The following is a 27,415-nucleotide window of genomic DNA, read 5'->3' on the forward strand; positions in this document are numbered from 1 at the left end:
TTCCGGAAGTGCAGCCGTTATCTCTTCCTTTGCTTACGCTGGGGTCCAGGCGGGCGTCGATGGCCAGTTCGGCCCCGGGATGAGCGCGGCGGTAAGCAGCGGTTTGGCGGAGGATGGCCAGGGGGCGGCCCGGGCTCGATTTGGGGGCGGGGTGTGGACCGCGGATGTGGAGGACGGGTTCCGAGGGGTGCACGGGCTTTCTCCTCCCAGGCCCCGGTCCTGAGCAGCCGCGGTCCTGGCCTCGGGGAGTGGACCCCCGCTTGTCCAGCTTCTCCATCCCTTCCCGAGAGCCCACCTCGGCACGGCCGGTCTCTTGGCCTCACCTGTGTCCCCTCCAGGGTCAGAGTCCGAGCCTGTAGTTCCAGGATCTCCCTAGGGCGAGAGGGAGGGGGCGTCGCTTCCACACACCTTGGAGGGAGACGACCGTGCGCTCGCCCCCGGGAGCGGGGGTCGCAGCCTGCGACAGTGCGTACAGAATTGACCAGGCTTCTGATAGACGCCAGGCTGGGCTTCAGGTCTGACTGGCCGGGCCCGTTCCGGCCCCAAGGCTGAACGATTGCTCTAGTTTTAAAAGAGGGTAACGGACGCACAGAAAGGGGAAAGTGAAATCCCGGAGTCACAGTCCCAGCTCTTGTGATTCTGAGCTCACGGCTCAGAAATCTGGACTTATGCAAAAGGGAGTTTAAAAGCAGATAGCTAAGGTATGGGTTACCTTACCTTATGGGTAACCACCAGTAGTTTTTGATCACTTTCTGAGTCATTAGGCATCTCCAGTGTTTCATACAAGATAGGTCGTTGAATATATGCCACAGAGCAGACACGAAAGAGGAGAGACCAGGACACACTTCCCTGTGTGCTCTTATCTTGCCCAACACCACTCACAGGCAGTAAATCACATGGTCTCAAATTGCAGGCAGCTAGCTGCCTTTGCCCTAGTGATTTCTGACCCTGTCTAGAAAGAAAATCTGTCTATTTGGAGTTGGAAAAACACAAAGTTTTATACAGTAAGAGCCTGGAAATGCTTCTCTTATGTTAATGAAAGCCAGTTTCCGCCACCTGCAAGAAGTACATATCATGTTCTGTTTTATTTGCCGTTTCTGACCTTTGCCTTGCTTACATTTGGACACATTTCTTTTTATCTCATAATCACTAGAAATGGGTGGTCCCTCTTTGGACATTTGATAATGTCTGTAGCGTTCTGCTAGTGTTTATAGTGGTGTCCCCAGAGGTGGACTGGGGGGGGTGCCAGAAATTGGGATTCACCCAAGCACCCTCACCCCTATTTCTCTTGTGAATATTTCTGCTTATTTATCTCATGAGGAACAGCATGCTCACCCTAACAGCCACAAGCTGGAGTTCACATGTTCCAAAATGCAGTGATGTCAGATTCTAGTTTGGATTTCTCAGCTTCGCAGTGGCCCCTCTATGATGTGGCCTAGACCAACGTAGAGTTACGAGGACAGGCTTTATGTCAGACCATCATTTAAAATGTAGCTCTGAATTTCCTGGTGGTCCATGGGTTAAGACCCCACGCTTCCACTGCAGGGGGCATGGGTCTGATCCCTGGTTGGGGATCCCGCATGCTGCGCAGCATGGCCAAAAAAAAAAAGAAAAAAATTGTGTTGTTGTTGTTTAAAAAAACAAACAAAACCTGGCTCTGTCCTATACTAATTAGGTCTCCATTTTCTCATTAGTAAAATGGAGATGATAGTAATAATTATCCCATAAGATTGTTGTGCCTCTCACATTATATAAGGGCTCAGTAAATATCAGCAATTGTAATTATTCTCTGTTGTCGGGTAATTTGTAATGAGAAGAAATAATCTAACTAGAGACCCATCTAAAGCCAAAATCTTTTTATTCTTGCAGTGAACATCTCTGGTAAGAAGTGATTGAGATCATATTTTTCAGGCCAGAATCCCAATAAATTAGCTCTTCAAAGGATTATTCCTAAAACGTTAGGTATGTATTATAGTCACAATCAGTGTTTTGTTGAGTGAAGAGGTAGAACCATAATTATATAACACTGAACCAAACAGCTTGATAATTACACTTTCTAAAGAGTTAACAGTCATCACATAATGAAGTCTTCAGAAGCTAAGGTATAAAAATTCTTAAACTCAGAATTAATGCAATCTTCTTTGATAAACTCAATAAAAATTATTATATTAATTTTCTTAAATGTGAGTTGAGTGATTAAACAATGAAATAGTTTACAGCAGTGCCCCTGCCTCCTCCTGGAGAATAACCCTATGGATAAATCCACAGAGAAGCACTTGACCAACAACTTTCCTTCCAGGGACAAAATAGCCAAATTCATTCTAGGGTCTTCAGTTACATAGAATTATTGGGACAGTATATGTGTCCCAGCCCTTTATTTTTTTCCCATGGATTTTCGGATGACTATACCATGTCAGTTAGGTATTTCTTTGGGAGAACATACATAGGGTCATGGTGATAGATATCTTGTGATAATTGTTTCCTATCAGACCTAACCCATGAACATTCTAGAAAAAGTCAGCTGTACAGTTTGTTCATATGTGCATATTCATGTCATATTTCACATGTTAATGCTAAGATTTTATGCCATTTCTTGACATTGCCACTTTAGAGATGGTATGCTCCTCTGAAAGTAATATCTCTCCAGGTGTTTTAAAAGTTACATGGTTGGGACTTCCCTGGCGGTCCAGTGGTTAGGACTCCACGCTTCCACTGCAGGGGGCACAGGTTCAATCCCTGGTCGGGGAACTAAGATCCCACATGCTGTGTGGCACAGCCAAAAAAATAAAAGTGTCCATGTCTCTTGCAATAAAAGCAAATGGTCATTTCAGTAAATAAATAAATAAATGTTACATGATAGGGGAAGTTGTTGGTTATATGGCATGGGCATGAGAACCACCAGCTTAGGGGTACCTTACTTGTATGGATTGGGAAATGTCACCCACTGGAACGTGCTGCGGAAGAAGGGACCATGTTTATTGAGCACTTCCTATGTGCTGTGCTCTTAATGCTCAGGACAGTTCTGTGAGATCAGGAGCAGTAACCCCATTGCTTATATATGCTGATGTGAGCCTTGGAGAGAATGAATAATTTGCCTGTGATCTCACGGCTCATAGTGAAGCTGGGAATCAGAACCTGTCTTCTGATTTTAAAACTGAGATGCATTACACTGTCTCTCAGAACCAGGAAGTAAGTAATACATCCAAAAAATTAAAATAAGTGTTTTAAAGGCCTCTACTGAAATATTTGATAAATAGGAAACCCCCGGACTCTCACTCATTTTGAGTTAGGTCTGTGAGAATATGATGAGAATAAAGCTGACTTAGAAGTTTTAGACTTGGCCCCTGCCCTCAGGTTCATCCACAGCCTTTCACACGCACAATCTACTGAGCCTCTGACGCTGAAGCAGCATAGAAGCGGTAATGTAGAAAAATGTGTGGGAAACCTATGGGGTTTCTCTCATAGTGAAAGCAATCACTTTCTTAGCAATAAGTAGGCTGATAGAACTCCAGAAGCTTTCTCACCTAAGGCCAGTCAGCCTAGAAATGTCATACACTCATCGGTAGACCCTGAAGGCATCACCTTATGGAATAGGTTGTGAAAACACAGATATCCACAGGGGTCAGGCAGCTAATGGAAATGAGGAGACCAGCTGGGTGAGGACTGCAGCAAACTGGAGCCAGCTGGCCCTGTGTGAAGGGGGCAGCTGCTCAGATACTCAGCTTCAGCTGATTCTTGTCACACAAACGGAGAGCCCAGTGTTGCCAGATCTTCTGATTTTCAGAAGCAGCCAGGAATCTGGGTTTTTATGTGAAATGAGATTTTTTTAAATGCTGGCACCAAATTCAATAGAAAAGAAGAGAAGAATGAAGAGGAGGAAAGAAAGAGAGAGCAAGGGGGAGGGGGAGAGAGAGAAGCACCACGTGAAGAAAAAGACTAGATGTGGCCACCAAGCAGTGGCTACCACGGTTGAGACTGACAGGTCGCAGAGGATGGCTGCCCTTGACAGTAACGCAGCTACGCTGTGGAAAGTCTCACCTGGGTTCATTACAGGCACTCTAGGAAGCCAGGGCGGTGGGTACTTTAAGAAAGCCCTTATCCCACTGGATAAACAATGATTCTTAACCTAATTTGGGTCTTGGTCCCCTTTGAGATCAAATAAAAACTATAGATTTCCTTCAGGAAAACACTCGTGTGCACAAACACAAGCTTGGCAAGTGATTTCAGAGTGTGCCCTAACACCCTGAAGTGCCAATCCAGACATCAGTTGAAGACACAACTTCAACTTTCAGAAACTGCAGCTCTTCAGAGTGACTCAGTCCAGTGGTCTCGCTGTGGTCTTCAATTATGTGGTGTTCCAGCCATCATTTTATTTTTAAATTTATTTATTTATATTTTGGCTGCGTTGGGTCTCTGTTGCTGTGCACGGGCTTTCTCTAGTTGCAGCGAGCGGGGGCTACTCTTCATTGCGGTGCACAGGCTTCTCATTGCAGTGGCTTCTCTTGTTGCAGAGCACGGGCTCTAGGCACGCGGGCTTCAGTGGTTGCAGCACGCGGGCTCTAGGGCGCAGGCTCAGTAGTTGTGGCACACGAGCTTAGTTGCTCCACGGCATGTGGGATCTTTCTGGACCAGGGATTGAACCAGTGTCCCCTGCATTGGCAGGCAGATTCTTAACTACTGCACCGCCAGGGAAGCCTCATGTGATGTTTAAGCACAAACCAAAGTGTCTCCATGTGAATAGGGCGCTGGGAGTGGGAATGGAATGATTCTCCTCGCCCCTGTCCAAACCACGTCCCCCAAGTCTTCAATGAGGCTTTGCGACGAGGTGGAAAGAGCAGTAGGCTGCGGGCGTGTTCTAACACGTGCCTCCTTGTGAAGGAGCTCAGCCAGCGAACCAGCTCCAACCTGCTGGTGTGTGTGCCGAGTTTGTAGAGAACAGTTATAAACATCCGCAAAGGAACATTGGGCCTTCTCCTCAAAGAAGCCTTTAACCATTGCCAGTGCAGGAGGGTGTGTTTATCCAAGTCAGAAGGCCACAACTTGGAACTCTAGTATCTGAGCTAGATTTTTATCACCTAAGAGGCACTTTCCTCCTCTAAAAGTACTGCTTTCTTTAATAGAAAGAACCCAAATACTTATAGACAGAAATAGCAGAAGAGATCAGCTGAATTCAGTTAAGCTGTGCATTCTTTCTCTGTTAACTTCCAGTTTTTGAATTTAGGGTAAAATGAAACGAGCAAGATTCCTAAGAAGTAATCAAAGTCCATGCAGTTCCTAGTCTGTCAAGGACAATTAAAAAACAGAGTTAGTGGCCACCTCAGCTTTTCAAAACATGACTTATTTTTTAAAAAATAGATCCTTAATGTTTTGTTCCCTCTACATTTTTTTTTTAGTATTTATTTATTTATGTGGCATGCCGGGTCTTTCGTTGCGGCACACAGGCTTCTCAAGTTGTGGCAAGTGGGCCTTAGAGTACACGGGCTCAGTAGTTGCGGCTCGCAGGCTTAGTTGCCCCACGGCATGTGGGATCTTAGTTCCCCAACCAGGGATCGAACCTGCGTCCCCTGCATTGGAAGGCGATTCTTAACCACTGGACCACCAGGGAAGTCCCAAAACATGACTTATAAAATACACTTCTGATGTCTGCGTGTGATTTGTCTTCTCTCATGAGAAGAGATCTGGTAAACTAAGAATTATTAGTGCATTCTAGTTTTAAAAGATTAATTTGTGAGAAATTAATTTCCATATATGTTGTCATTTCAAATGACTCCGAGATCCATACACCTGGCCTCCCCCTTAACTCCCAGCTCCAGTTTCAGATCTCCACCTGCTCACTAGACAGTTCTACCTGGTCATCACCAGGTAGAGATATGGTCATCACCGCAAACTCAACTTTTCCGAAATTCAACTTACTTCTCTTAAAGCTGGGCTCCGTTTGTTTACAGTGACTCATTTCTATCAGCAGAACTGTTCTTCTTCCCCAGTTCTAGAACCTAGACAACATCCTTGATCATTCTGCTCTCTAATCACCAAAGCCCATAAAGGAATTTTGTAACATCTCTTGGATAGATTGATCCCTTTCTTTGCATTTTCATGTTTGCCACCTTAGTTTCAGAAGTGACAGCACCTCATTTCTACCTTGTCCCAGCCCAGCCCGCCTTCCTGATGAGATTTATCATCCTCAAGGACAGCTTTGCTGATCTCAGTGCCTCCGAAACCTTTATGTGCTCCCATCTGCCCACCTCTCATTAACCAGGCACGCAAGACCCTGTATCAGACCTGTATCTCCAGGTATATCACTCACTGCTCCCCAGGAAACACCAAGAACAGCGCCCAATGCAAGCCCATCTCTTCTATCCCCTGTTAGAAGAGAGGCCGCCGCCGGGCCCCCCACCCTGCCCACCACGGCCACACCCCGCGCTCTGGCAGCAGGGGCGCCCGCACCCAGGAAGGCCACCCTCACACACCCGGGGAAGGCGATCCTGGCAGGTGACGTCGAAATCTGCATCACCTCCCCCACCGAGTACGTGAAGACGCAGCTGCAGCTGGACGAGCGCTTGCACCCGCCGCGCTATCAGGGCATCGGGGACTGCATGCGGTGGACAGTCCACAACCATGGCGTCCCGGTCCTGTACCGCGGCCTCATCTCCCTGCTCTATGGCTCCATCCCGAAGGCAGCCGTCCGGTTCGGGATGTTCGAGTTTCTCAGCAACCACATGCAGGACGCCCAGGGACGCCTGGACAGCACGCACGGGCTGCTGTGCGGCCTGGGCGCTGGTGTGGCAGATGCCGTGGTGGTCGTGTGCCCCGTGGAGACCATCAAAGTGAAGTTCATCCATGACCAGACCTCCCCCAGCCCCAAATACAGAGGATTCTTCCACGGGGTCAGGGAGATCGTTTGGGAACAAGGGCTGAAAGGGACATACCAGGACTTCGTGGCCACTGTGCTGAAGCAGGGATCCAACCAGGCCATTCTCGTCTTCGTCGTGACCTCCTTGCGCAACTGGTACCAAGGGGGCAAACCCAACAAGCCCATGAACCCCTCTGATCACTGGTGTGTTTGGCGCCATCACAGGCACAGCCAGTGTCCATGGGAACACTCCTCTGGACGTGATCAAGACCCGGATGCAGGGCCTGGAGGCGCTCAAGTACCACAAAATGTGGGACCGTGGCCTGCAGATCCTGAGGAACGAGGGCCCCAAAGCGTTCTACAAGGGCACCGTCCCCCGCCTGGGCCGGGTGTGCCTGGACGTGGCCATCGTGTGCGTCATGGTGAAGCTGCTCAACAAAGTGTGGAAGACGGACTGAGCCCCGGGGTCTGCACATGGGCTGCCCCCAGCGCCCCCTTCTCGTGATTCCAGTGCAGTCGTGCCAGAAGGCCCCCTTCCCCTGTCCCTCGCAGTCCATGGCCCAGGGCTTTCCCCTGTGGCCGTCGAGTCCATGTGTCCCCTGTGGTCTGTATGACACCACCATGGTGTCCATGTGTCCAGCTGAGACCAGGTGTTCCTCTGGCCTGTGAATCTGTGCTCACTTGTCCACGTGCTTACTCGTGTGCCTGTGTTTCATGTTTCGTGTCCTGTGACCCTGTGCCCCACTTCCTGGGGTGCCCGTGTGCCCTGGGTCATGGCCCCGTAGCCATGGCCTGGTCCCAGCCTGGTGCCTTCCACCCTGGGCAGCAGGGGCATCGCCCCGGCCTACCACAGCTGCCTCTGGGCCTCAGCCTGGCCTCACTGCATTCCACAGGCTGCCTATCCCCCCGCATCTCCCACCACTGGCCTTAACCGGCCCTTGGGCCCTCCCTCTCTCCCGGACAGGGTGGCACCTGCCACACTCAGGACCACCCTTCCAAGGCAGAGTAAACCGGATCCTGTTGCAGCCTCCTGTCCCTGAGTCAGCCCGTCTGTGGGTGGGCAGTGGTGGCCATGCCGCTGCTGAGGGCAGGCCCACTCCTCACCCGAGGACACTGTCGGGGCCAGGCAGGCTGGTGGGCAAGTGAGCTGCGGCCACAGTATCAGCCCTCTGGGAGGCCTGACACTAGGCCAAGGAACATCTGGCCTCCATCCAGGCCTTGCCTGTGGCCTGGGGGCAAGATCCTGCAGGGTCAGCTGGAGGGTGTGTCCTCGGGGGTCACCTGGTAGGCAACATCTAGGGGGCAGAGGAGAACTGCCCCACACTGGTGGCTGGACCTGGAGACAGTGCTCTCGGCCTCTTGTCTGCCCTGCAGCCTGTGGCCCAACCCAGCTTACTCCCTCATGGTTTCCCTGTGAAATGGTCTGCTTGAGGGGCACTGCTTTGGGGTGACCAATTTCTGGTCCCCTGAGACTCTGAGCAGGAGGCCCTTTCTTAAAAAAAAAAAAAAAAAAAAAATCCTTCTTCCAACACTGAATCAAGATGTGCTCATGAATGTACTTAAAGTGTCCGTCAGTGCCCAGCTCCCCAGAGATGGTCAATAGCTAGCAATGGTCCAATTATTATTTCCTGGGATAATACTGTCCACATGGTAGTTGTTTAATCCATAGTAGCCAAATAAAGGAACTACTTTATCAAAATGATGATTCCTTTTTCTAAAAACCTATACATATGAGATCTCCTACTTCCTTAGTAATTTGAAGAGGCTGCCCAAAGGAAAGCAGTTAGAAAATGTTTAAATGTTCCTAAACATACAAATAATGAGCAAATATGATTGCTTTTTATAATTTTCTCTATATTTTTGCAGTTATCGTAACATCATTTTCATTAAGAACAGCTTGGTGAATACAGAAAACCAAAACCAAGAAAATCACGATCCTCCCCCACCCAACCAACTACTAATACTTCATTGTATTTTCTTCTAGTCTTTGTTTATAGATTTGCTTGTTTAAAATATAGTGTTTTCATGCTCTATATAAAATTTGTGCCCTGTAAAAGGTGATAAAATTCCCTGAAAATCAGGGAAATTACTACCATTTATGGTCTACTTACCGTATGCCAGGCACTTTACTTGCATTCTCTTACTTAACTCTCAAAACCTCCCAATGGGGTAAATACTATTACCATCCCTATTTATATATGAGAAACCTGAGACTCAAAGAAATCCAGAGCGCAAAGCTAGTAAATGGCAGAGCTGGGGTAAGAATGCAGGCAGCCCAGCCCTGGGACCTGTGTTCTTAACCACTGCCTGCAAAGAGCCCTTCTCTGCGTGACCAGTGTGGGTGATTGAGAGCAATTTACCTTCTTTCCTTTAACAACAGTGAGATTGAGAAACTCTTCCCCACCAGTGCCTATGCCATGCTAGTTCCAGTAACAATCTGAATAATCATTTCTTTAGCCCCTGTTTACACCATCCACCACCCTAGTTCACTATCTCTGACCCTCACAAGAAGCTTTGAAGGTTTGTGTACTGTACGCACCATTCCACAGCTGAGGAAACAAGGCTCAGAGAGCCCAGGTAACTTAGGCACCATCCCGGAGATGGACAGTTGAGCTTCTAACTCCGGGGCACCATCATACTGCTTCTCAATAAAAAACTCCCTTAAGACCCAGATAAGAATGAGAAGAGAATGGTCCTTAGCCATTTGCATATTAGTGACATTAGTGTGTTTCTGTGGCACCAAACTGGTGGGATCCAGAAGGCAGGATGTGCATGTTTGGGTTGATTTGGGGTGGGGGGGGGTGGATATTAAGCCCCAGGCAAGTGGACGTGGCACAGGGCACCTCAGAGAACCAGGCCCCACTGTCTTCCAGGTACTGTTCCTGTGGAAGCCTCTGAAATCAGGTGTCAAAAGAAATAATTACCTAAGGGGAAGGCAGATTTGTTTGGATAAACTCTGTTATTTATATGAAGTACATCTGTTGTTGCTGACTCCAGACATTTTCACGGGCCAGGAAGCTGGCTTATTTAAAATTATGTACGTTGAAAGGACTTTAGAAATTTCATTGAGAAAACTGAGGCCAAAGAAATGACATGTTCAAAGGAAGTTAGCAGAATGGAAGGATCTAGAATTCTCCAGCCTCCCCCATCCAAGTCCATTGAACTTTCCACTACACTATTTTGCTTTATCTAATTTTTGAAAGCATGACGATAGGTCAGAAAAATTTAGTGATGTTTATGTGGTTTATGGAATGTAAATTTTTAGAAACCAAATTTGTCACATTTAAAAATCAGAGCTTTAATATCAATAGAATGACTGTAATCTCAAACACCTACTATATTATTTTTCCTATTTCTGTTGTTGTCTCTTTTTTTCTAGATTTCACGATGCTTTGCAGCAGTTTTCTGAGTCTGGAATTTTCTATGTCTGTGGATCCCAGAATTTGCTAAGAGATGGAAGAGTCTCCGCAGAATGATCTGAACATGGCAAGCCTCGAGGAAGAGGACCCTCTCCAGAGCAGCAGCCCTCGGATTTCTGTTAGGGAATTTTCCTGCCACTGCTGTTACGACATCCTGGTTAACCCAACCACCTTGAACTGTGGGCACAGCTTCTGCCGGCACTGCCTAGCTCTGTGGTGGTCCTCTTCGAAGAAAACAGAGTGTCCAGAATGCAGAGAAAAATGGGAAGGTTTCCCCAAAGTCAATATTCTCCTCAGGTAATGCTCAGCCCACGTGGGTAGCTCATTGGGCCTGTACAGTGTGGTTTCTCTTACTGGGAGCAGCCACATCTGGAAAGGCCAGAGAGGTGGAGCCCACTGCCTCAGGGGTCATTCTGGATCTGCTGGCATGTGAGTCAGGGAGCTCAAGGACCTGGAAGTCCCGAAACTCCCTTCCTCACAGGTGACCGTGATTTGTTTATTATAAATGAGGGAAAGAAAGAAACACTGGTTATCAGACCATTGTCTGTAGCCCTTTGTACATAATACTTCTTATTGATGTGTATTCACTGAGAACACCTTAGGAGAGTCTCATAGGGAAAGTGGTCTAACTGTATGATTCTCGAAAACTGGTTTGATGCTGGTTTTCATAATCTTTGACTAAACTCTGTTGCATTTATCACATTAATAGAGTTTCTCATGCATGACATCACACAACAGTTGTTAAGACCTTCAGATAGCAGGTTTTTTTCTGCTTCCATTCATAATGTTCATCATGTACCTGTGAGGTCTTTGAGGCTAAAATCCTTTTCTCTTGCCTTCTTGTTATCAACAGAATACCAGGAAGTTCCATGAAAACATTAACGCAGCATTCTCTTTTTCACAGGAGATGTATTTACACACACTTTGCTCTGACCTTTCAGCCTTGGTTTACCTGCAGGTTAACCTTAAATTGAAGAAGGGTTCTCTGATTGTGTATAATCGAAAATGAAGCGCCTACAGTATGACCTGAGGGTTGGTCTCACTCTCACTACTGAACTGCACCTTTTTTCTTTTTTATGAGTTAATTTTTAATAACATAAGCAGTACATATATAGTCATTTACATTCTTTTAAAAAAATCAGAACATTGCTGATAAAGACCCCTTCAACCCCTCCTCCCCCATCTTACAATTCTTCCTTCCTTTTTCTCAGAGTAATTTCAGTTATGACTTAGTTGTCATCTTTCAGATTTTTAAAAATACTTTGATACATTTATGTGCCAATAGGAAATGCAGATATTTCCTCACATCAGTGGTATACTGTGTTTCTGTAGTTTACTATTTCATTCAGCAATGTGGATAAATTTATTCATCTTGATACACAGTGATATCCAGTAAATTCATTTTTAAAACTATGTATGTTTCCACTGTATGAATATGCTATGTTTTATTTAGCTGTTGCCCCAACAGTGGACATATAGGTGTTTCTGATTTGTTGCTGCTACCAACAGGGCCATAACCAATCTTTATGTCCATTCTTCTAGAATCCTTGTATATTATTAAATGTTGATAGTAGTTTTATTTTGGCCTCTAAACATTATAAGTATATTTAGTCAAACAACTGTCTTGTGATTATTTTTTCTGTTCTCCATAGGGATGCCATTGAAAAATTATTTCCTGATGCAATTAGAATGCGATCTGAAGACATTCAGCAGAATAATGACGTAGTCCAGAGTCTCGCAGCCTTTCAGAAGTATGGGAATGATAAGATTCTTTCAGCTCCCAGCACGGGCCGAGTGAATCAGCAGAGGGGAGGGGGATTCTTTTCCGGAGTGCTCACAGCTTTAACTGGTGTGGCAGTAAGTTTATGTCTCTCTGTCCCCCTCCCTCCCACAGTTTCCCGTGAAGTCAGTTCTGTTGAAGTACCCCTAAATGATTAATGATGTGACCGTATGTGGTAATTCACTATGTACATTGAAACCTGGGGATGTTGCCTATGCAAGTATATACAACATAATATTCAGAGCCCAGTAAATGTTAGCTTTGTCCCTTTTCATCCTCTTCACAACCTATGCAATAGGCACTGTTATTATTCCTGCTGTAGAGAGGAGCAAACCGGTGCAGAAAGGTGTTAAGGCTGGAACTCAAGACCATGTCTTGAGCACAGCCCTTCACTGACTTCCAGTGTAGAGACTATTTTCTTTTTAAGATCTATCCATGCTACAAAAATCTAACTATTACAAATTTTCCAATAGAAAAGGCACGCGAGTCAGTTACACTGGCCAAATTGATGGGGAAAAGGGTGCAGTGCTCCCTGGTGCCCTGCAGTGAGTCCTCTTCCTGTCTCGGTTCCCTGACGACCCGAGACTCAGCAGAGATGAGCCCACCAAGGCTCGTGCTCCCCAGATCTCGGTGGCAGTGGTGTCACCGGCTTCCGTATATACGGACTTGGTATCATCCCCTTCCAGCTCAGCTTTTTCCTTCCCGGCCCCACGCTCACATATTTAGAAACTGGCATCTCTGTTCCTGCTGTGGAATAAGGGCCATGTCACTTTTCCCCAGGTGGTCCTGCTGGTGTATCACTGGAGCAGCAGGGAATCTGAGCACGACCTCCTGGTGCACAAGGCCGTGGCCACATGGACAGCAGAAGAAGTTGTTCTCTGGCTGGAGCAGCTGGGCCCTTGGGCCTCTCTCTACAGAGAAAGGTTTTTATCTGAAAGAGTAAATGGAAGGTGAGGAGCAAAATCTTCTGATACGTCACTCACATTTTTTAAACAGTTTTATTGAGACACCATCCACATAACCCCAGAAGTCACCCATTTCAAGTGTATAATCAGTGGCTTTTAATATATTCACAGATATGTGCAGCCATCGCCACAGTCTGGTTTTAGAACATTTCCATCATCCCCAAAAAGAAAGCTCCTGCTAAAGGCAGTCAATCCTCATTTTCCCCTCCCGCAGCCCCCGGGAACCACCATTCTACTTTCTGTCTCCTGGATTTGCCTGTTCCGAGTATTTCCATTCTTCATTCTTCCATTCTTCAGTTGATGGACATTTGGATTGATTCCATTTTGGGGCTGTTAGGAACAATGCTGCTGCGATCATTTGTATATAAAGGTTTTCATGTGGACGTATATTTTCAATACTCAGTACTCTCTTGGAGTGGAAATGCTGGGTCATAAGGTAACTCTGTGTTTACCTTTTGGGGAACCATTGAACTGTTTTCTAAAGCAGCTGAACCATTTTATGTCATCGACTGACATTTTAATTGTTTGTTGCTTCCTGGTTATAAAAGTAACATATATTTATTTATTTTAAAATAATAAAGTAGAATTGTAGGACATTAGAAGTGAAATACCTTCATAATCCTGCTCTTCAGAGAAAACCACTATTATCATCTTGCTGGACACCTGTCCAGATGTTTTTCAATGTTTATACAGGCATACACATAGATGTGTTAAATAACATGTTATTTATTTATTTAAACTGGAAATAGGATTGTACTAAGCAGACCTGTGTTTATATCTATATGTATAGGCTAGAGTCTATTAATCGATCTCTACCAGCACACATATGTGGTGTTTCCCTTTTTTCTGCTCCAGACGGTACCAGACTACATTGTGCAAATGCTCTGAGGACTACCCATTAGTTTGAGGAGCTCATTCATCGCTGAGCTGTGCGTCAGCCTGCTTCTGCCCATCAGCAAATCCCCTGCCCCTTCCTGAGCCCTGTCCATCTTTACTGGGGCCCCTCCCTTCCTTGAAGGGGGACCACGTAGGGGTGTTACTTAGACCACCAGGCAGCCACTCTCTAACCCATTTGAGTCACACGTGTAGTCCACTCACTGCTAGGCTGCCTGACTGCCCCACCTCCCACCCTCGTCCATTTTCTCCCCCTGAACTGAGCTTTCAACACTTGACTCTCTATTGAGGAAGCAGAGTGCTCCCACTTTGTCTGTTTTTTGTAAGAAGTTGTACCACCTCCCCACCCTCGCCCCGAATTGTGGTTAAAAAAACTTCTCTACCCAGTTAATACAATGTGTCTTTGCGTAACTCTCTTCCTTCCAGAGGAGAGATTCCAAAACTGGAATTGTTGAGTGAAAGGGAATAAACCTTTACGGGGCACTTTTAACAAGGAATCACTGTGGAGGTGAATTTGCGTCTTCTGATGAAAGGGAACAGATAAGGGATCTACAGTTATCTTTACTCAATCACTATCCCCAAACAGCTACTCTTTTTTTTTTGGGTGCATTGGGTCTTTGTTGCTGCGTGCAGGCTTTCTCTAGTTGCGGCGAGCGGGGGCTACTCTTCATTGTGGTGCATGGGCTTCTCACTGCCGTAGCTTCTCTTGTTGCAGAGCATGGGCTCTAGGTGCGCGAGCTTCAGTAGTTGTGGAGCACGGGCTTAGTTGCTCCGCAGCATGTGGGATCTTCCCGGACCAGGGATCCCACCCGTGTCCCCTGCGGATTCTTAACCACTGCACCACCAGGCAAGTCCCCAAACAACTACTCTTAATGTCATAATGTTTTATTGGATTTCTTCCCAATTTTTTTTTTCTATACACACACACTTTAAAAAATAGAGGGACTGGCAAATAGTAAGCATTCAGTTGTTTGCTGTTATTAATCTTATTTCATATGTTAGGTGTCTTACCTCAAGCCTAAAGTGTTTATCTGTGTTGGTAAGGTGGAACTCCGACTGTGTAAAGTTTGCTTCCAGGATGTAATCTCAAAAGACATCTCCTCCTATCTCTTCGCCCACACCCTAGGTTGCTTTTAACTTTGACAGAGGAAGAATTTTCCAGGGCACCATATACCATAGAAAACAGCAGCCACCGAAGAGCCATCCTCATGGAACTGGAGCGAGTCAAAGCACTGGGTGTGAAGCCCCCGCAAAACCTCTGGGAATACAAGGTGAACTCTAATTTTTCAATGGAAAATAAGTATTGAGCACCAGATATCAGTTATCTGCCTGCCCACTGCTCATGAATACATCAGACAAAAGCGAAGCCCCCTGCGTCCCCACTTTCCCTATGCCTGTGTATCCTTCCTGAGCCTGTTTTCCTACTTGTGTTATGGGTATATATCCATAGCTCTAGGAACAATGTTCTAGGTTTTTAACCTTAACATAAAAGGCATGAACTAATCTTATTATCCTTCTGCAAGTAGCTTTTGTCTCTGGCTCTGGCTTTTTTTCTCTTGTGCCATATTCCACTGCACAAGTGCGTGACCATTTATACATTCTCGCAATGATGGCCACTGAGATTATTTCCCTTTTTGCTATGAGAAACAGGGCTGCTGTGGACATTCTTGGAAAGTTCGTGTGCTCATGTGTAAGACTTTCTTTGTGCTATACACTGAGGAACAGGATTACTGGGTCCCAAGTAACGCACATCTTCAGCTTTACTAGATGCTGATAAATTGTTCTTCAGTGTGACTGTACCTGGTTCTGCTTCACAGAGAGAATTTAGTGAATACTGTACTGTAAAACGAATACTCTGTTTTTTATTAGTCATAGAATGTCTGGAGTACACAGACCTATACCCTAAAAAAGACATCATGGAGAAAAGTAAATACAAATAACCAATAAGTTTCTGGGGGGAAAACGCTCACTGATAATTATGGTACAAATGAGACAACCCGCTGGCATCATTCTCACCTATGACATTGTCAAGGATAAGAACTTTCATAGCGTGAGGAAAGAGGCACTCATGTTTGCGGTTCCTAAATTGGTGCAGTCGCTTTGGAGAGCGGTTTGTCAATAACTATTAAAATTTAAACGCCCCTACTCTTTGGTCTACAATTTCACGTCTTTGCATTTAGAGCACAGGCAGCATAGCGCTGTGATCAAGAGAGGGCTCGGCAGCCTGACTCCCGGGCTCCTCGCCAGGCTCCAGGACACACTGGGGGAACGCCAGCAAGTCCCTGGGCCTCCTGGTCCCATTTCCTCCTCAGCCAGTGACCTCAGAGAGTCACAGTGACAACTGAATGTTTGAGTCACAGAAATTATTAAACAAGATGTTGACCACAGTGTCATTGGTAATAGCACGTGGGAAACCACCTCAGCACCCATTGTTAGGAACAGGTTAAATAAATACAGCTCACCCATACATGTAGCCATTACAAAGGAACGAGGTGACCCTGGGTGCGCTAACAAGAAATGATACCCAAGTTGTTAACTGAAAATAAAGAAAAACATGTTAGAAAACCTACACATTTGTATGTGTCAAAGAAAATCTCTGGAAGGATACACAGACTGTTAACAATGTTTTCATCTAGGGATTGAGACTTGGATGGAAGGGTGAATTGTATTTGTCATTTAATATAATTCTGTGCCGTTTGAAAAAAATTGTGTTTATTTTGTGCATGTATTGCTTTAAAACTGAAAAAACACTAGTTTCAGAATTTTTGAAGAATGGGGATAGGGTCCTAATATAGAAGATTTGTTGTTTTCTGTGTTGTTGTTGTTTGTCAGTTTAAAAAAAAATCCCTACTTCTCTTTTATCATAAATTATTAGTTTTGTTAATGCAGTCAAACTCTGGACTTCTTGTAGCCAGTGTTAGTCCTATGGTGGGTTTTAATATCTGACAGAACCTTTCTGGGTCCTGTATCCAGCAATGACCCTCTATTTAGAATCTGTCAAAGTAACCTTAATATTAACCAGAGTGAATGGGGATGGTATTGTGGTCCCACTGTAAAGAGCAAGCAGAATCTTATCATCAGTCTGCTCCTTCAGGTCTGTGCTTCAGCCCCTCCCCAAGGGCGGTCACTTGATGTTCAGCCTGCAGGCTGTGTGGTAAGACCCCTCGGTGCGGCTGCTCCTGAAGGCCACTGTTCTCGTCAGACTTGAGAGGGACAGCTCCCCACAGCAGTGCTGTCATCGTAACCACCTAACTGGGAGGTTGGTTTATCCTCCTTCTCTGATAGAAGGTAGCCCCAGAGTTGGGATATTTTGGTCCAGCTGATCCCAGCCCTACAAACATGTAACCCGGTCATCTCCCTTTCTCTCGTACTAACCAAGATGTGGCTGGGTGCCTTCGGGCTCTATTTCTGGGACCTGTGTTCCTTTAGAGCCTGCACACCCAATAGGAGCAGCATTGCCCCCAAGGCCATTGGTTCTTGAGGGGTGAAAAGCGTTAAGTATTGCAGTGACTTGTGGCCCTCCAAAGACCACAGGACATAAACAGATACAAGGTATATCTGTGGTATTAACGTTTCATGGGGCAGGGGAGGGCTTATGAAAAAAAAATGTCTTTAAAAGGCTCCTTAAGGGGTAATAATGAAAAAAAGTTTGGGAAACATTGCTTTAAAATGAAGAACTACTGCCATATTTCTATGTCTCACCTAAGTTACAATATAGAGATAATTTTTAGAAGTTAGATTTTTCAAAAAACTTTTACTATGGAAAATTTCACATATACCCAAAATCAGGATAATAGTACAAAACTTCCATCAACCCGTACGACAGTAACTCATGGCTATGTTTATTTCAGTAATACCTACTCCTGCTACCCCTGATTATTTTGAATCTGAGATAGCATGTATTTCATAAGTAAATATTTTATTGAATCTCTAAAAAGTAAAGACTTTTTTTTAAAATTTATGTGGCTGCGTCAGGTCTTAGTTGCGGCATGCGGGATCTTCGTTGTGGCACTCAGGCTTCTCTCTAGTTGCAGCGCACGGGCTCCACAGGGTGCAGGCTCAGTAGTTGCGGCACGCAGGCTTAGTTGCCCTGCGGCATGTGGGATCTTAGTTCCCCAACCAGGGATCGAACCCGCGTCCCCTGCATTGGAAGGCGGATTCTTAACCACTGGACCACCAGGGAAGTCCCTAAAAAGTAAAGACTTCTTGAAAAACAAAACTAAAATACCACAGTATACCCCCCCAGGATGAATAATTCTCTGATATTATCAAATAATTTGTCAGTATTCAAATACCCTCCTTTTTTTTTTCAGTTGATTTGTTCCACCCAGGGTCCCAACAAGGTCCACATTTGGTTGTCATGTCTTTTTTTTTTTTTTTAATTGAGGTAAAGTTGGTTTTCAATATTATATTAGTTTCAGGTGTACAACATAGTGATTCAATATTTTTATAGATCATACCCCACTTAAAGTTATTATAAAAATATTTGCTATATTCCCTGTGCTAAACAGTATATTCTTATAGCTTACTTATTTTATATACAGTAGTTTGTACCTCTTAATCCCCTACCCCTGTCTTGCCCCTCCCACCTTCCCTCTCCCCACTGGTAACCACTAGTTGGTTCTCTATATCTGTGAGTTGGTTTCTGTTTTGTTATAGGCGTTTGTTTGTTTTAATTTTTAGATTCCACATATAAATCAAAATATACCTACTTATTTTTCTGTCTGACTTATTTCACTAAGCATAATACCCCCAGGTCCATCCATGTTGTTGCAAAATGGCAAAGTTTCATTCTTTTTATGGAAGGGTAGTATTCTAGTGTGTGTGTGTGTGTGTGTGTGTGTGTGTGTGTATTTATATGCCACATCATCTTTACCCATTCATCTGTTGATGGATACTTAGGTTGCTTCCATATCTTGGCAATTGCAAATAATGCTCTTATGAACATTGGGGCGCCTGCATCTTTTCAAATTAGTGTTTTTGTTTTCTTTGGATATATTCCAAGGAGTGGGATTGATGGATCATATGGTAGTTCTATTTTTAGTTTTTTGAGGACCATCCATACTGTTTTCCACAGTGGCTGCAGCAATTTACATTCCCACCAACGGTGTACAGGGGTTCCCGTTTCTCCACACCCTCTCCAGCATTTGTTATCTGTGGTGCTTTTGGTGATGGCTTTTCTGACAAGTGTGAGGTGATATCTCATTGTGGTTTTGATGTGCATCTTTCTGATAATTAGTGATGTTGAGCATCTTTTCATGGGCCTATTGGCCATCTCACTGTCTTCTTTGGAAAAATGTCTCTGCAAGTCTTCTGAATTTTTTTCAGTTGGGTTGTTTGTTGGTTGTCATGTCTCTTAAGTCTCTCAGTCTGTAGATTCTCCCTTCCTCTTGTCATTACCCTGCATTTATTTGTTGAAGAAACCAGATCATTTTCTCCTGTAGTTTTCTGACGTTTTGTACTTTGCCAGTTGTCTCTCTGTGGTGTCACCTAACAGGTCCCTTCTTTCCCTGCATATCCTATAATCTAGGAGTTAGGACTAGAGGCTTACTTTGGTTTAGGTTTGGTGTTTTGGCAAGGCTGCTTTATAGGTGTGGTATTTTCTTCCATCAAGAGGCTTATAATGTCCCATGATCATTGACTGTTTAGATCCATTAGTTCATTAAGGGTTGCCAAATGGTGATACTGTAACTCTCTCATTTCTTTTTCATCTTGTTCGCTGAAATAACATCTCTAATAAAAAGGAAGTCTTCTGTCAACAGCCATTTTGATTATCCTAAGTACAGTTTATACCAGAAGGGCAGGTTAAATGCTTGATCTTCTCTGCTTACTTACCAGTTTCAGAATTTGCTTCCCTGTTGTCCTCCAAAAGTGACCGATTTCTTTCTTTAGGATTATTAATAACTGAGTATTTTGACATTCTTGATGTATTTGAATACGTTTCAATAGTTATTCTAATTGATGCTCCGACTGTCCCATCTTTTTTGAGTAGGAGTCTCCTCAAATTATTCTGAGTCCCTTTTTTAAATTTAACTTTTGAATTGAGGTACAGCGTACTTGCTAATGAGTCCTTTTAACATGATTTATTAGTCTTTGATAGTTTCCGTTCTCACACGACAAGATGTTCAAGTTACTCATGTACCTTTCCTGCCCCAGACCTGGAATCAGCCATTTCACAAGTTGGACCTCTTAAAAATTTTTTTAAATATAGAAAATGTTAGGTACATACAAAAATAGAGGGAAGAGAGTACTCATACCCAGCTTCAACGAGTATCGACTCATGGTCACTCCTAATTCATCTGTACCCCTCCACCCTCTCCCCACACCCCCAGTCCTGGAATTATATTAAAGCATATCCACACATCATATTATTTCACCCCTGAATACTTTAGTGTGAAGCTCTAAAGAGAAGGACTCTCTTCTTAAATGTAACTGTTATCACACTTTAAAATTTTTATTGGTAAGCCACTAATAGCATCAAATAAGTTGAATATGTTTTAACAGTTTTGTTGAGCTATAATTGACATACACATATTTAAAGTGTACAATTTGCTAAGTTTTGACATGTACACACCTGTGAAACCATCACCACAATCAAGATAGTGAACGTATACATCACTCCCAAAAGCTTCTTCCCGCCCCTTTGTAAGCCCTCCTTCCCATCCCTCCCCTTTTTAATTAGTGTACAGTGGTATCTCACTGGCTTAATTTGCATTTCTCTAAGGATTAGTAATAATGAGCATCTTTTCATGTGCTTATTTGCCATCCTATCTTCTTTGGTGAAGTGTCCATTCACATCTTTTGCCCATTTTACTTGATGCTTAGTAGCATCAAGTAAGTTGAATCATTTTTAAGTTTCTTTTATAATCAGGAAAAATATAAAGGTACATTCATTATAGCAAAATTTACAGAAGTGAAGAAAATGAAAATAAATTGACCCTAATCCCACCTGAGATTCAGACATGGGTAACATTGCGTTTTGCTCTGTTTTCTTCTAGACAATTTTCTGAGTGTACTTAAAACAGCTGTTTTATTTTTGTATTCATTCCACAAACATGTACTGACATCTCTTGTGAGCCAGGTGGTCCTTTAGAAAAGGGATCTCAGTCCTGAATCAGGCAGGCCCTGCTTTCACGGCACTGACACTGTGGAGGTGGATGGCTACACATCTTAGATCTTTTCTTCACCTAACATTGTAACATGAGCATTATCCAATGCTCCTCCTATACATTCCTCCATGGCTGTATGAATTCTGGGCTAAATATCTACTGTAACTTCAGGACTGAGGTCACAGATTTCACTTTTTCTCTTTTATGCACGATGCAACACTAAATATTTTGTGCATGAGGCCTTCTGATTTTTTTATTAAGTGGTGCCCACTGATTACTTTCCCGAAAGGTTGTGTTCTTCTAAATGTGCCTAGGAGCTTGCTTCTCATCCCCCTATCCCTCTCCACCCATGGAGAGAGACTGGATCTTTCTATAATGTAGCCTAACAGATGGATTACTTGGCCTCTTCTTCCCATTCATTCATTCATTCATTACCAGTGCATACCACGTGGAGGAGGGCGTGAGACTGCGGAAGGAGCATGGGTGGGGAGCGGGCAGCTATTGTTGTAATGAGTCCCTGCACCCGCCTCATCCTCTTCAGGCCGTGAACCCAGGCAGGTCCCTGTTCCTGCTGTACGCCCTCAAGAGCTCCCCGAGACTCTGTCTGCTGTACCTCTACCTGTTTGACTACACAGACACCTTCCTGCCCTTCATCCATACCATCTGCCCTCTACAAGAAGACAGCTCCGGGGAGGACATCATCACCAAGCTTCTGGTGGGTCTGGAGAGGGCCTTGAGTGGCTTCATGCTGCCATTCCTCAGTGTGGGATGGAATTGGAGACATGCCTGGGGCCTGTCGGGGAAGAGGAAACAACATGAGACTTCATTTGAATTTTGCAAGGAGAGCCCCTACGAAAGAAAATACAGCAGGAACTTCCCCACTCCCAGAAGCCTGTTTTGTTTCCTGCATTGCATAGCAAGAGGGGTTACCCTCTGGACTTGAAATATTTAGGGGAAAAAAACCCAGCTTTGCTTCTGTTATAAAAGAAGATAGAGTAGGTCCAGATTGCCCAGGGGTTAGATGTGGGCCCTCCAGCTTGGTAATCTGTCTCTTAACAGGATCCTCAAAGGATGATTATTTGTCCTGCCACAAGGCAGGGTTAGTATCCGTCCTGTTGGCCTCAGAATAGTAAGCCGTCATCCAGCTCACTGATGGGAGTCATCACGTCAGCTGACCACAGGGCCTTTGGCAGGGGTAGTTACCCACCACGGCTCTGATGGATTCCTTCAGAATTGTCAGTGGATCCCATTGACTCAGGGTGATTGTGTCTAGGTGGTCATCAGAGGGTAATGTCCTTTACATTGGTACTTTTGGGGCAGTCCCTCTGATCCGTTTATATCGAAAGTCACATGGATATAGGAATCGTTGTATATGATGTTGAAACAGAATTCCTAAATCTCCAAAGACCCTTTTCTAAACGCTTGAATCAAGTGCCTACCTAACTGACCGCAGCCTTGGGTATAGTTTTAAGCCTGCAGGTTAGCCCCTTTGCACAGTGTTTCTCTAATTACCCAGTTTTCAGCTGTTCCCTGCCCTTGCTGGACTGGGAGCACAGAGACCCCCTGACCTTTCTGTTTTAAAAAGCCCCATCAACCCCTGCCCGCTCATCAGGCTGACTTTCTTCTTGGGATGCTCAGTGTCTGCTCCATTGTACACAGTCTTGCTTGGCTTTCATTAGCCTCTGGATGCCTATGAGTTGTTTAAATACTCTTGTTACAGATTACCTGCTAATTCTGTAATGAAAGTTTTTCATTTTCCCAAAATTACTTTTTAAAGGTATATGTTTAATTTTCCCATGACCTGTTTTCATTCTACCACAGATGAGCTGTTGAATTGAAATTGTTTGAGCTACCCTTGCAGTGGTGAAGAAATTGTAAAGTTGGTTAATGTTTATTCATTTCAACCTCATTATTAATAATGCTTAGATTACTCATGCTTAGATTTTTTTACTTCTGAGCTTCCACAATTATATAACAAGCATCTCAGTTCAGCCTCTTTGGTAACATTTATCCAGTGTAAGATTAATTATTACAGGGTGAGCTTATGGATGGAAATCTCATTTTAGATTGTTGCATATGTGTGTATGTATATGTATGTTTTAATAAATGTAAAACTCACTGGGATAACCACAGTATTTTGTGTAAAAGTCAATCCTCATGATTTTTTGTGTCCATTTTTATGTAGTTTTATTTACTTGTGTGTTATTTTTAAAGGATCTTAGAGAGCCCACATGGAAGCAGTGGAGAGAATTCCTTGTCAAGTACTCCTTCCTTCCATACCAGCTGATTGCTGAATTTGCTTGGGACTGGCTGGAGGTCCATTACTGGACGTCACGGTTTCTCATCGTCGATGCCATGTTACTCTCAGTTCTGGAATTATTCTCCTTTTGGAGGACCTGGTCAAGAGGTGAACTGAAGTAAGTGTGTTTTTATGTAGGAGACGGTTGGAGCAACAGAGACTGGGAAATAAATACCAAGTGGAGGAGAAGTCCTCTGTGGAGTGTTGTTCAGACTCGAGAAGACGCCCCGGGCTCTGGTTTAGAAATACTGTTTAAGCAGCAAACAGGAAAATGCCTTTGTGTTGGGGCTGGGGTGGCTCTGGTGGCGCTCACTGTCAAAGTGCGTCCCATGCGCCTTCTCCCCATGCGATATGCCGGCTAATTCCTGCGGCGCGGGGCGTGAAGGGGTTCAGTGATTGAGGAATAAACAAGTGAGGAGAAGAGGGTACTTTACGGAAAGCAGCAGTGTGGCAGAGCATAAAGGGATCTGATGAGGAATTCTGTAGGCATGAGTTGTAATCCTGCACTGCCACGAGCTGGGACGGTGATAATTTCTCTGGATTAACGCATAAAATGAGAGAGTTGGACTAGACAGTCACTGAGTCAAGTAACTCTTGGTTGTAAGTGAGAGAAACCAACCTAAATTGGCTTTCCTACCAAGGGACATGCCCAGTGAAGGCTTCCTGCATGGCTGGACCCAGAGACCCGAATGCTGTCATCAGGACCACCCTCTCCCTCTCTCTCTCTCCCTCTCTCTCTCTCCCTCTCTCTCCCTCCCCCTCCCCCCTCCCTCCCTCCCTCTCCCCCCCTCCCCTCTCTCTCTCTCTTACAGCTCTGCTCTGTTCAGCCTCAACAGCATCTTTGTCTGGGGACCCTTGATCACTCTGGGTGTCAATCTGAGCAGCTTAGCAGCCCTGGAGGAAAGAGAGCACTTCTGTCTCTCCCTCCCTCTCTCTCTCTCCCTCTCTCTCCCTCCCCCTCCCCCCTCCCTCCCTCCCTCTCCCCCCCTCCCCTCTCTCTCTCTCTCTTACAGCTCTGCTCTGTTCAGCCTCAACAGCATCTTTGTCTGGGGACCCTTGATCACTCTGGGTGTCAATCTGAGCAGCTTAGCAGCCCTGGAGGAAAGAGAGCACTTCTGAGGCTTGTGAAAGCCTGAGGCTCACATGCCTTTGCTCTGATTGGCCCAGCCTGGGTCACAGCCTCCCCCTGCCACCCCGAACCCATCACAAGTGCAGGGGTTTGTGGGCTCCCCGTGTCCAGATGCAGGTGTGCACTCACAGCCTCTCCCCCAACCAAGGGCTGGCTGATGCCCCAACCAGACCACATGGAAGAGAACAGGGGAGGGAGACACCCTAAAGGGAAACTCAAAAGGTGCTTCCAGAAGACAGGGTATGGCTGCTGGGCAGGCAGAAGTAATGCATCAGCACACCAGCATCCTTTCAGCCTGAAACAGCCCATGACGTGAAGGGGTCTTGGCCTTATCCATCAGGAGCAGCCTTATAAATTGTTCTGAGAACCTGACAAGAATCTCCCTCATTTATTTCAATTCCGTGAACTCACTTATTCAGGCACAGTTGATTGAGCCCCTACTCTGCCCCTGGTTCTCTGCTGGACACCACAGATCTTTTGGTAAAGAAGACAGTTTATACTCTGAAGGCCTGCAGCCTAGCAGAGAAAATATTATGTTAAATATGTACAAGAGCGACCCAGCGAAGAAGCGGGTGGAGTTGGGACTGTGCTGGGGAGGCCTCGCCTGGGGGACCAGGTGTGGGGACTGGGTGACAGTGCCCTGAGGAGGCACCCTCTAGGCTGCGTCCTGGGAGTTGAAGGTGGAGCAGTCAGGAAAGGTATCTCTGGGGCACTGGGGACAGCAAACAAGGTCTCTGCAGCACTGGCAGCCAGACTGCATCAGGGAAAGGCCCAGGGTCTGAGCACCTCGGCGCTGTCGTTAGAAACGCCATCACTCTTCTGCCTCTCAAACGCTTCTCTTCCTTTTTCAGGACTGTGCCTCAGAGGATGTGGAGCCACTTTTGGAAAGTATCAACGCAGGGGCTTTTTGTGGCCATGTTCTGGCCCCTCATCCCTCAATTTGTTTGCAACTGTCTGTTTTACTGGGCCCTGTACTTTAACCCAATTATTAACATTGATCTCGTGGTTAAGGAGGTCCGACGGCTGGAAACCCAGGTGTTGTGACTGACGCTGCCCAGGCTCTGAGGGACTCTTCCAGCCTCTCTGCCAGCCAAGCTCTGATGCTTAAGTGCAGCGAAGGGGAGGGGGAGCGGACATCCTATTTTCTGCCCCTAGTAAACAAGGTGCTGCTTTGTCTGTCAAAGGCTACAGCCAGGCCTTCTCCCTCTGCCTGTGGCAGCAGGGACTGGCGCCCCAGCGCTTGGCTGACAAAGCCGCCGCGCCTCCCACCCAGCCACCTTCCTCGTGGGGTCTTGGGAGGCCCAGTCCACGACACCTGGCAGGGACCCAGGCTTCTCAGAGGACACGGAGTGGGTCTCAGTCCCGCTTGCGCTAATAACCTCAGTGATTGACACAAGGCTCCCAGGGCAAGTTGAAGCCCTGAGACTGAGCCCAGGGCCAGGCCTGTCCTCTAAGTTAAGTTTAGGAGAACAGAAGATTTCGTCATAGGCATGGCAGTTGCATAGAAAAAACACAGAGGAAAAACCAAACTCCAGTTGACGACTCTGTCTTGTTTAAGAGTTGCTAGAAGGTTTCAGAGTTAAACCTCTGAAAGGATTCAGTTCAAGATTAGAATGATGGTGGTTAGACTTGCCATCACTGTTTTCTACTTGTAATCATTGAAAGTTTGGATCTCTTTTTCTGGGGGAATTGAGTGGGATGTCAGGCAGTTAATGGAGAGAAATTCACATCAGGCCGAGCTGCTTCAGTGCTACTTAAAATTGTTGTTCTGGGGTTTACTTTGTTTTGTTTTTAAGAATTTAATTTGTAAAATCCAGGCTAGTCCGTTTGTTTAAGGAAACATTTTGTACATTGACCTCCCACTGTACACTCTGTTCTGATGTATAAAACAACAAGTATAATTACACCAAGTGCTGTAATTGTAAATATGAAATGAACTGTGGCCTTTGATTCCCTTCCAGTGTGACAGCAGCAGGTGTGAAAGGCAGTCAACCTGAAGACTGGCCCTGCAGAGATAAGCTTGCATCCAAAATGTTTTTTTGTGACTCCACGAACCATTCATTAACCCTCTGTATCTTTGAAGATTTCACTCAAACTTTGCTTCTGAAAGGTTGAAGAAGTTACTTGAAATAAAAATAAAGATTCTTTTATACAGGTAAAGCTTCTATGTAGAGAAAAATAAACTGTTTAGGAAGCATGAAGAAAATCTGCATTGCTCAGTACGACCTACTGGTCACACTTAAGTCCCCCAGCCTGATGTGGACATTGAGCCAAGGAGGAGCCACGGAAGGTTTCTTAAGTGAAAGGAGGGAGAATGTTTTCTTTCCTCCTGTGTCTGCTCATCAGGCCCTGAGGCTGCCTGACTTTACCTGTTTAACCCTCGTGACCTGCCGGATACACTGATAGCCTAGCCGATCTGCAGTACCTGCAAGTCCCTGGCCTCATGCCTCGCAGGGTTACTCTTCTCCTTTTCAGATGAAGAGATGGCACTGGCGGAGCTGGGCCCAGGCCAGACTCCCAGTCCAGCACTCCCCACCCGCCCCCCTTGGCCTCCCCCCACACCATCCCCACCACTCCCCAAATCATGCTTCAAAGATGAGTAATACCCACACGTGCTCTGTCTGGAGAGGATCCTAAAGCACTCTTGGCGGAGAGCAAACAGGCTGGGCTGGGCTCTCCCTCCTTATCGCCTGCAGGAGGGACAGGCATATCAGAGCCAGGACCACCGGCTGCCTCTCTGCCCTCAGACCCTCTTGGCTTGGTGTGTCAAAATGGGGAGGCTACTTAAAATATCAGACCCTTTAATGCGAGAATTCCATTTCTGCAAATCTCAGTTAAGGAATAATAAAAAGGTGGGAGGGGAGCAAAGATTCATTCACAAACATCCTCATCACATCAGTAATTGATAAAAATAGGAAATATCACCAATGTCTAAAAGGTAGCAGTCTATAAAATAGTATCTAATACAGC

General features: G+C 45.4%; 3 protein-coding genes across 6 annotated transcripts; 2 read left to right on the plus strand and 1 right to left on the minus strand.

The window, feature by feature from the left end:
* On the plus strand, positions 1-26,599 carry BFAR (bifunctional apoptosis regulator). 3 transcript variants are annotated; one of them, XM_055089997.1, is made up of 9 exons: positions 5-91; positions 1,870-1,962; positions 10,230-10,566; positions 11,922-12,126; positions 12,830-12,999; positions 15,035-15,179; positions 21,559-21,732; positions 23,232-23,434; positions 25,297-26,599. In XM_055089997.1, the coding sequence occupies exons 3-9, from the start codon at positions 10,304-10,306 to the stop codon at positions 25,487-25,489; spliced, it is 1,353 nt and encodes a 450-aa protein (XP_054945972.1). In that variant the 5' UTR covers positions 5-91; positions 1,870-1,962; positions 10,230-10,303; the 3' UTR covers positions 25,490-26,599. The 3 variants fall into 3 exon arrangements, with proteins under 3 accessions (XP_028355585.1, XP_028355586.1, XP_054945972.1); XM_028499784.2 differs by lacking the exon at positions 1,870-1,962 and having other exon boundaries at positions 1-91; XM_028499785.2 differs by lacking the exons at positions 1,870-1,962; positions 21,559-21,732 and having other exon boundaries at positions 1-91.
* LOC114487546 (collagen alpha-1(I) chain-like) lies at positions 18-861 on the minus strand. Of its 2 annotated transcripts, none has more exons than XM_028498022.1 (2): positions 718-861; positions 18-561 (listed from the first exon to the last, which is right to left on the minus strand). In XM_028498022.1, exons 1-2 carry the CDS (start codon positions 780-782, stop codon positions 18-20), a joined length of 609 nt encoding a protein of 202 aa, XP_028353823.1. In that variant the 5' UTR covers positions 783-861. The 2 variants fall into 2 exon arrangements, with proteins under 2 accessions (XP_028353823.1, XP_054945973.1); XM_055089998.1 differs by having other exon boundaries at positions 34-372.
* On the plus strand, positions 3,993-10,214 carry LOC102976025 (tricarboxylate transport protein, mitochondrial-like). Its single transcript, XM_055089743.1, is given in 4 exon segments — positions 3,993-4,008; positions 4,742-4,911; positions 6,207-7,040; positions 7,042-10,214. Coding segments are annotated over 4 exon segments (1,287 nt in total). The 3' UTR covers positions 7,309-10,214.
* Positions 26,600-27,415: the final 816 nt, after the last annotated feature.

This window comes from Physeter macrocephalus, chromosome 14, assembly GCF_002837175.3.
Source record: "Physeter macrocephalus isolate SW-GA chromosome 14, ASM283717v5, whole genome shotgun sequence".
NCBI lineage: Eukaryota > Metazoa > Chordata > Mammalia > Artiodactyla > Physeteridae > Physeter > Physeter macrocephalus.

Bases quoted from the DNA above. Each gene is read 5' to 3' on its own strand.
- LOC114487546 (XM_028498022.1), bottom strand. From the start codon at position 782: ATGAAACACTGGAGATGCCTAATGACTCAGAAAGTGATCAAAAACTAC. The intron at 562-717 runs GTAAGGTAACCC...TTTTAAAACTAG, and splicing joins TACTGGTGGTTACCCATAAG to AGCAATCGTTCAGCCTTGGG.
- BFAR (XM_028499784.2), top strand. From the start codon at position 10,304: ATGGAAGAGTCTCCGCAGAATGATCTGAACATGGCAAGCCTCGAGGAA. The intron at 10,567-11,921 runs GTAATGCTCAGC...TGTTCTCCATAG, and splicing joins AAAGTCAATATTCTCCTCAG to GGATGCCATTGAAAAATTAT. The intron at 15,180-21,558 runs GTGAACTCTAAT...CATCCTCTTCAG, and splicing joins AAAACCTCTGGGAATACAAG to GCCGTGAACCCAGGCAGGTC.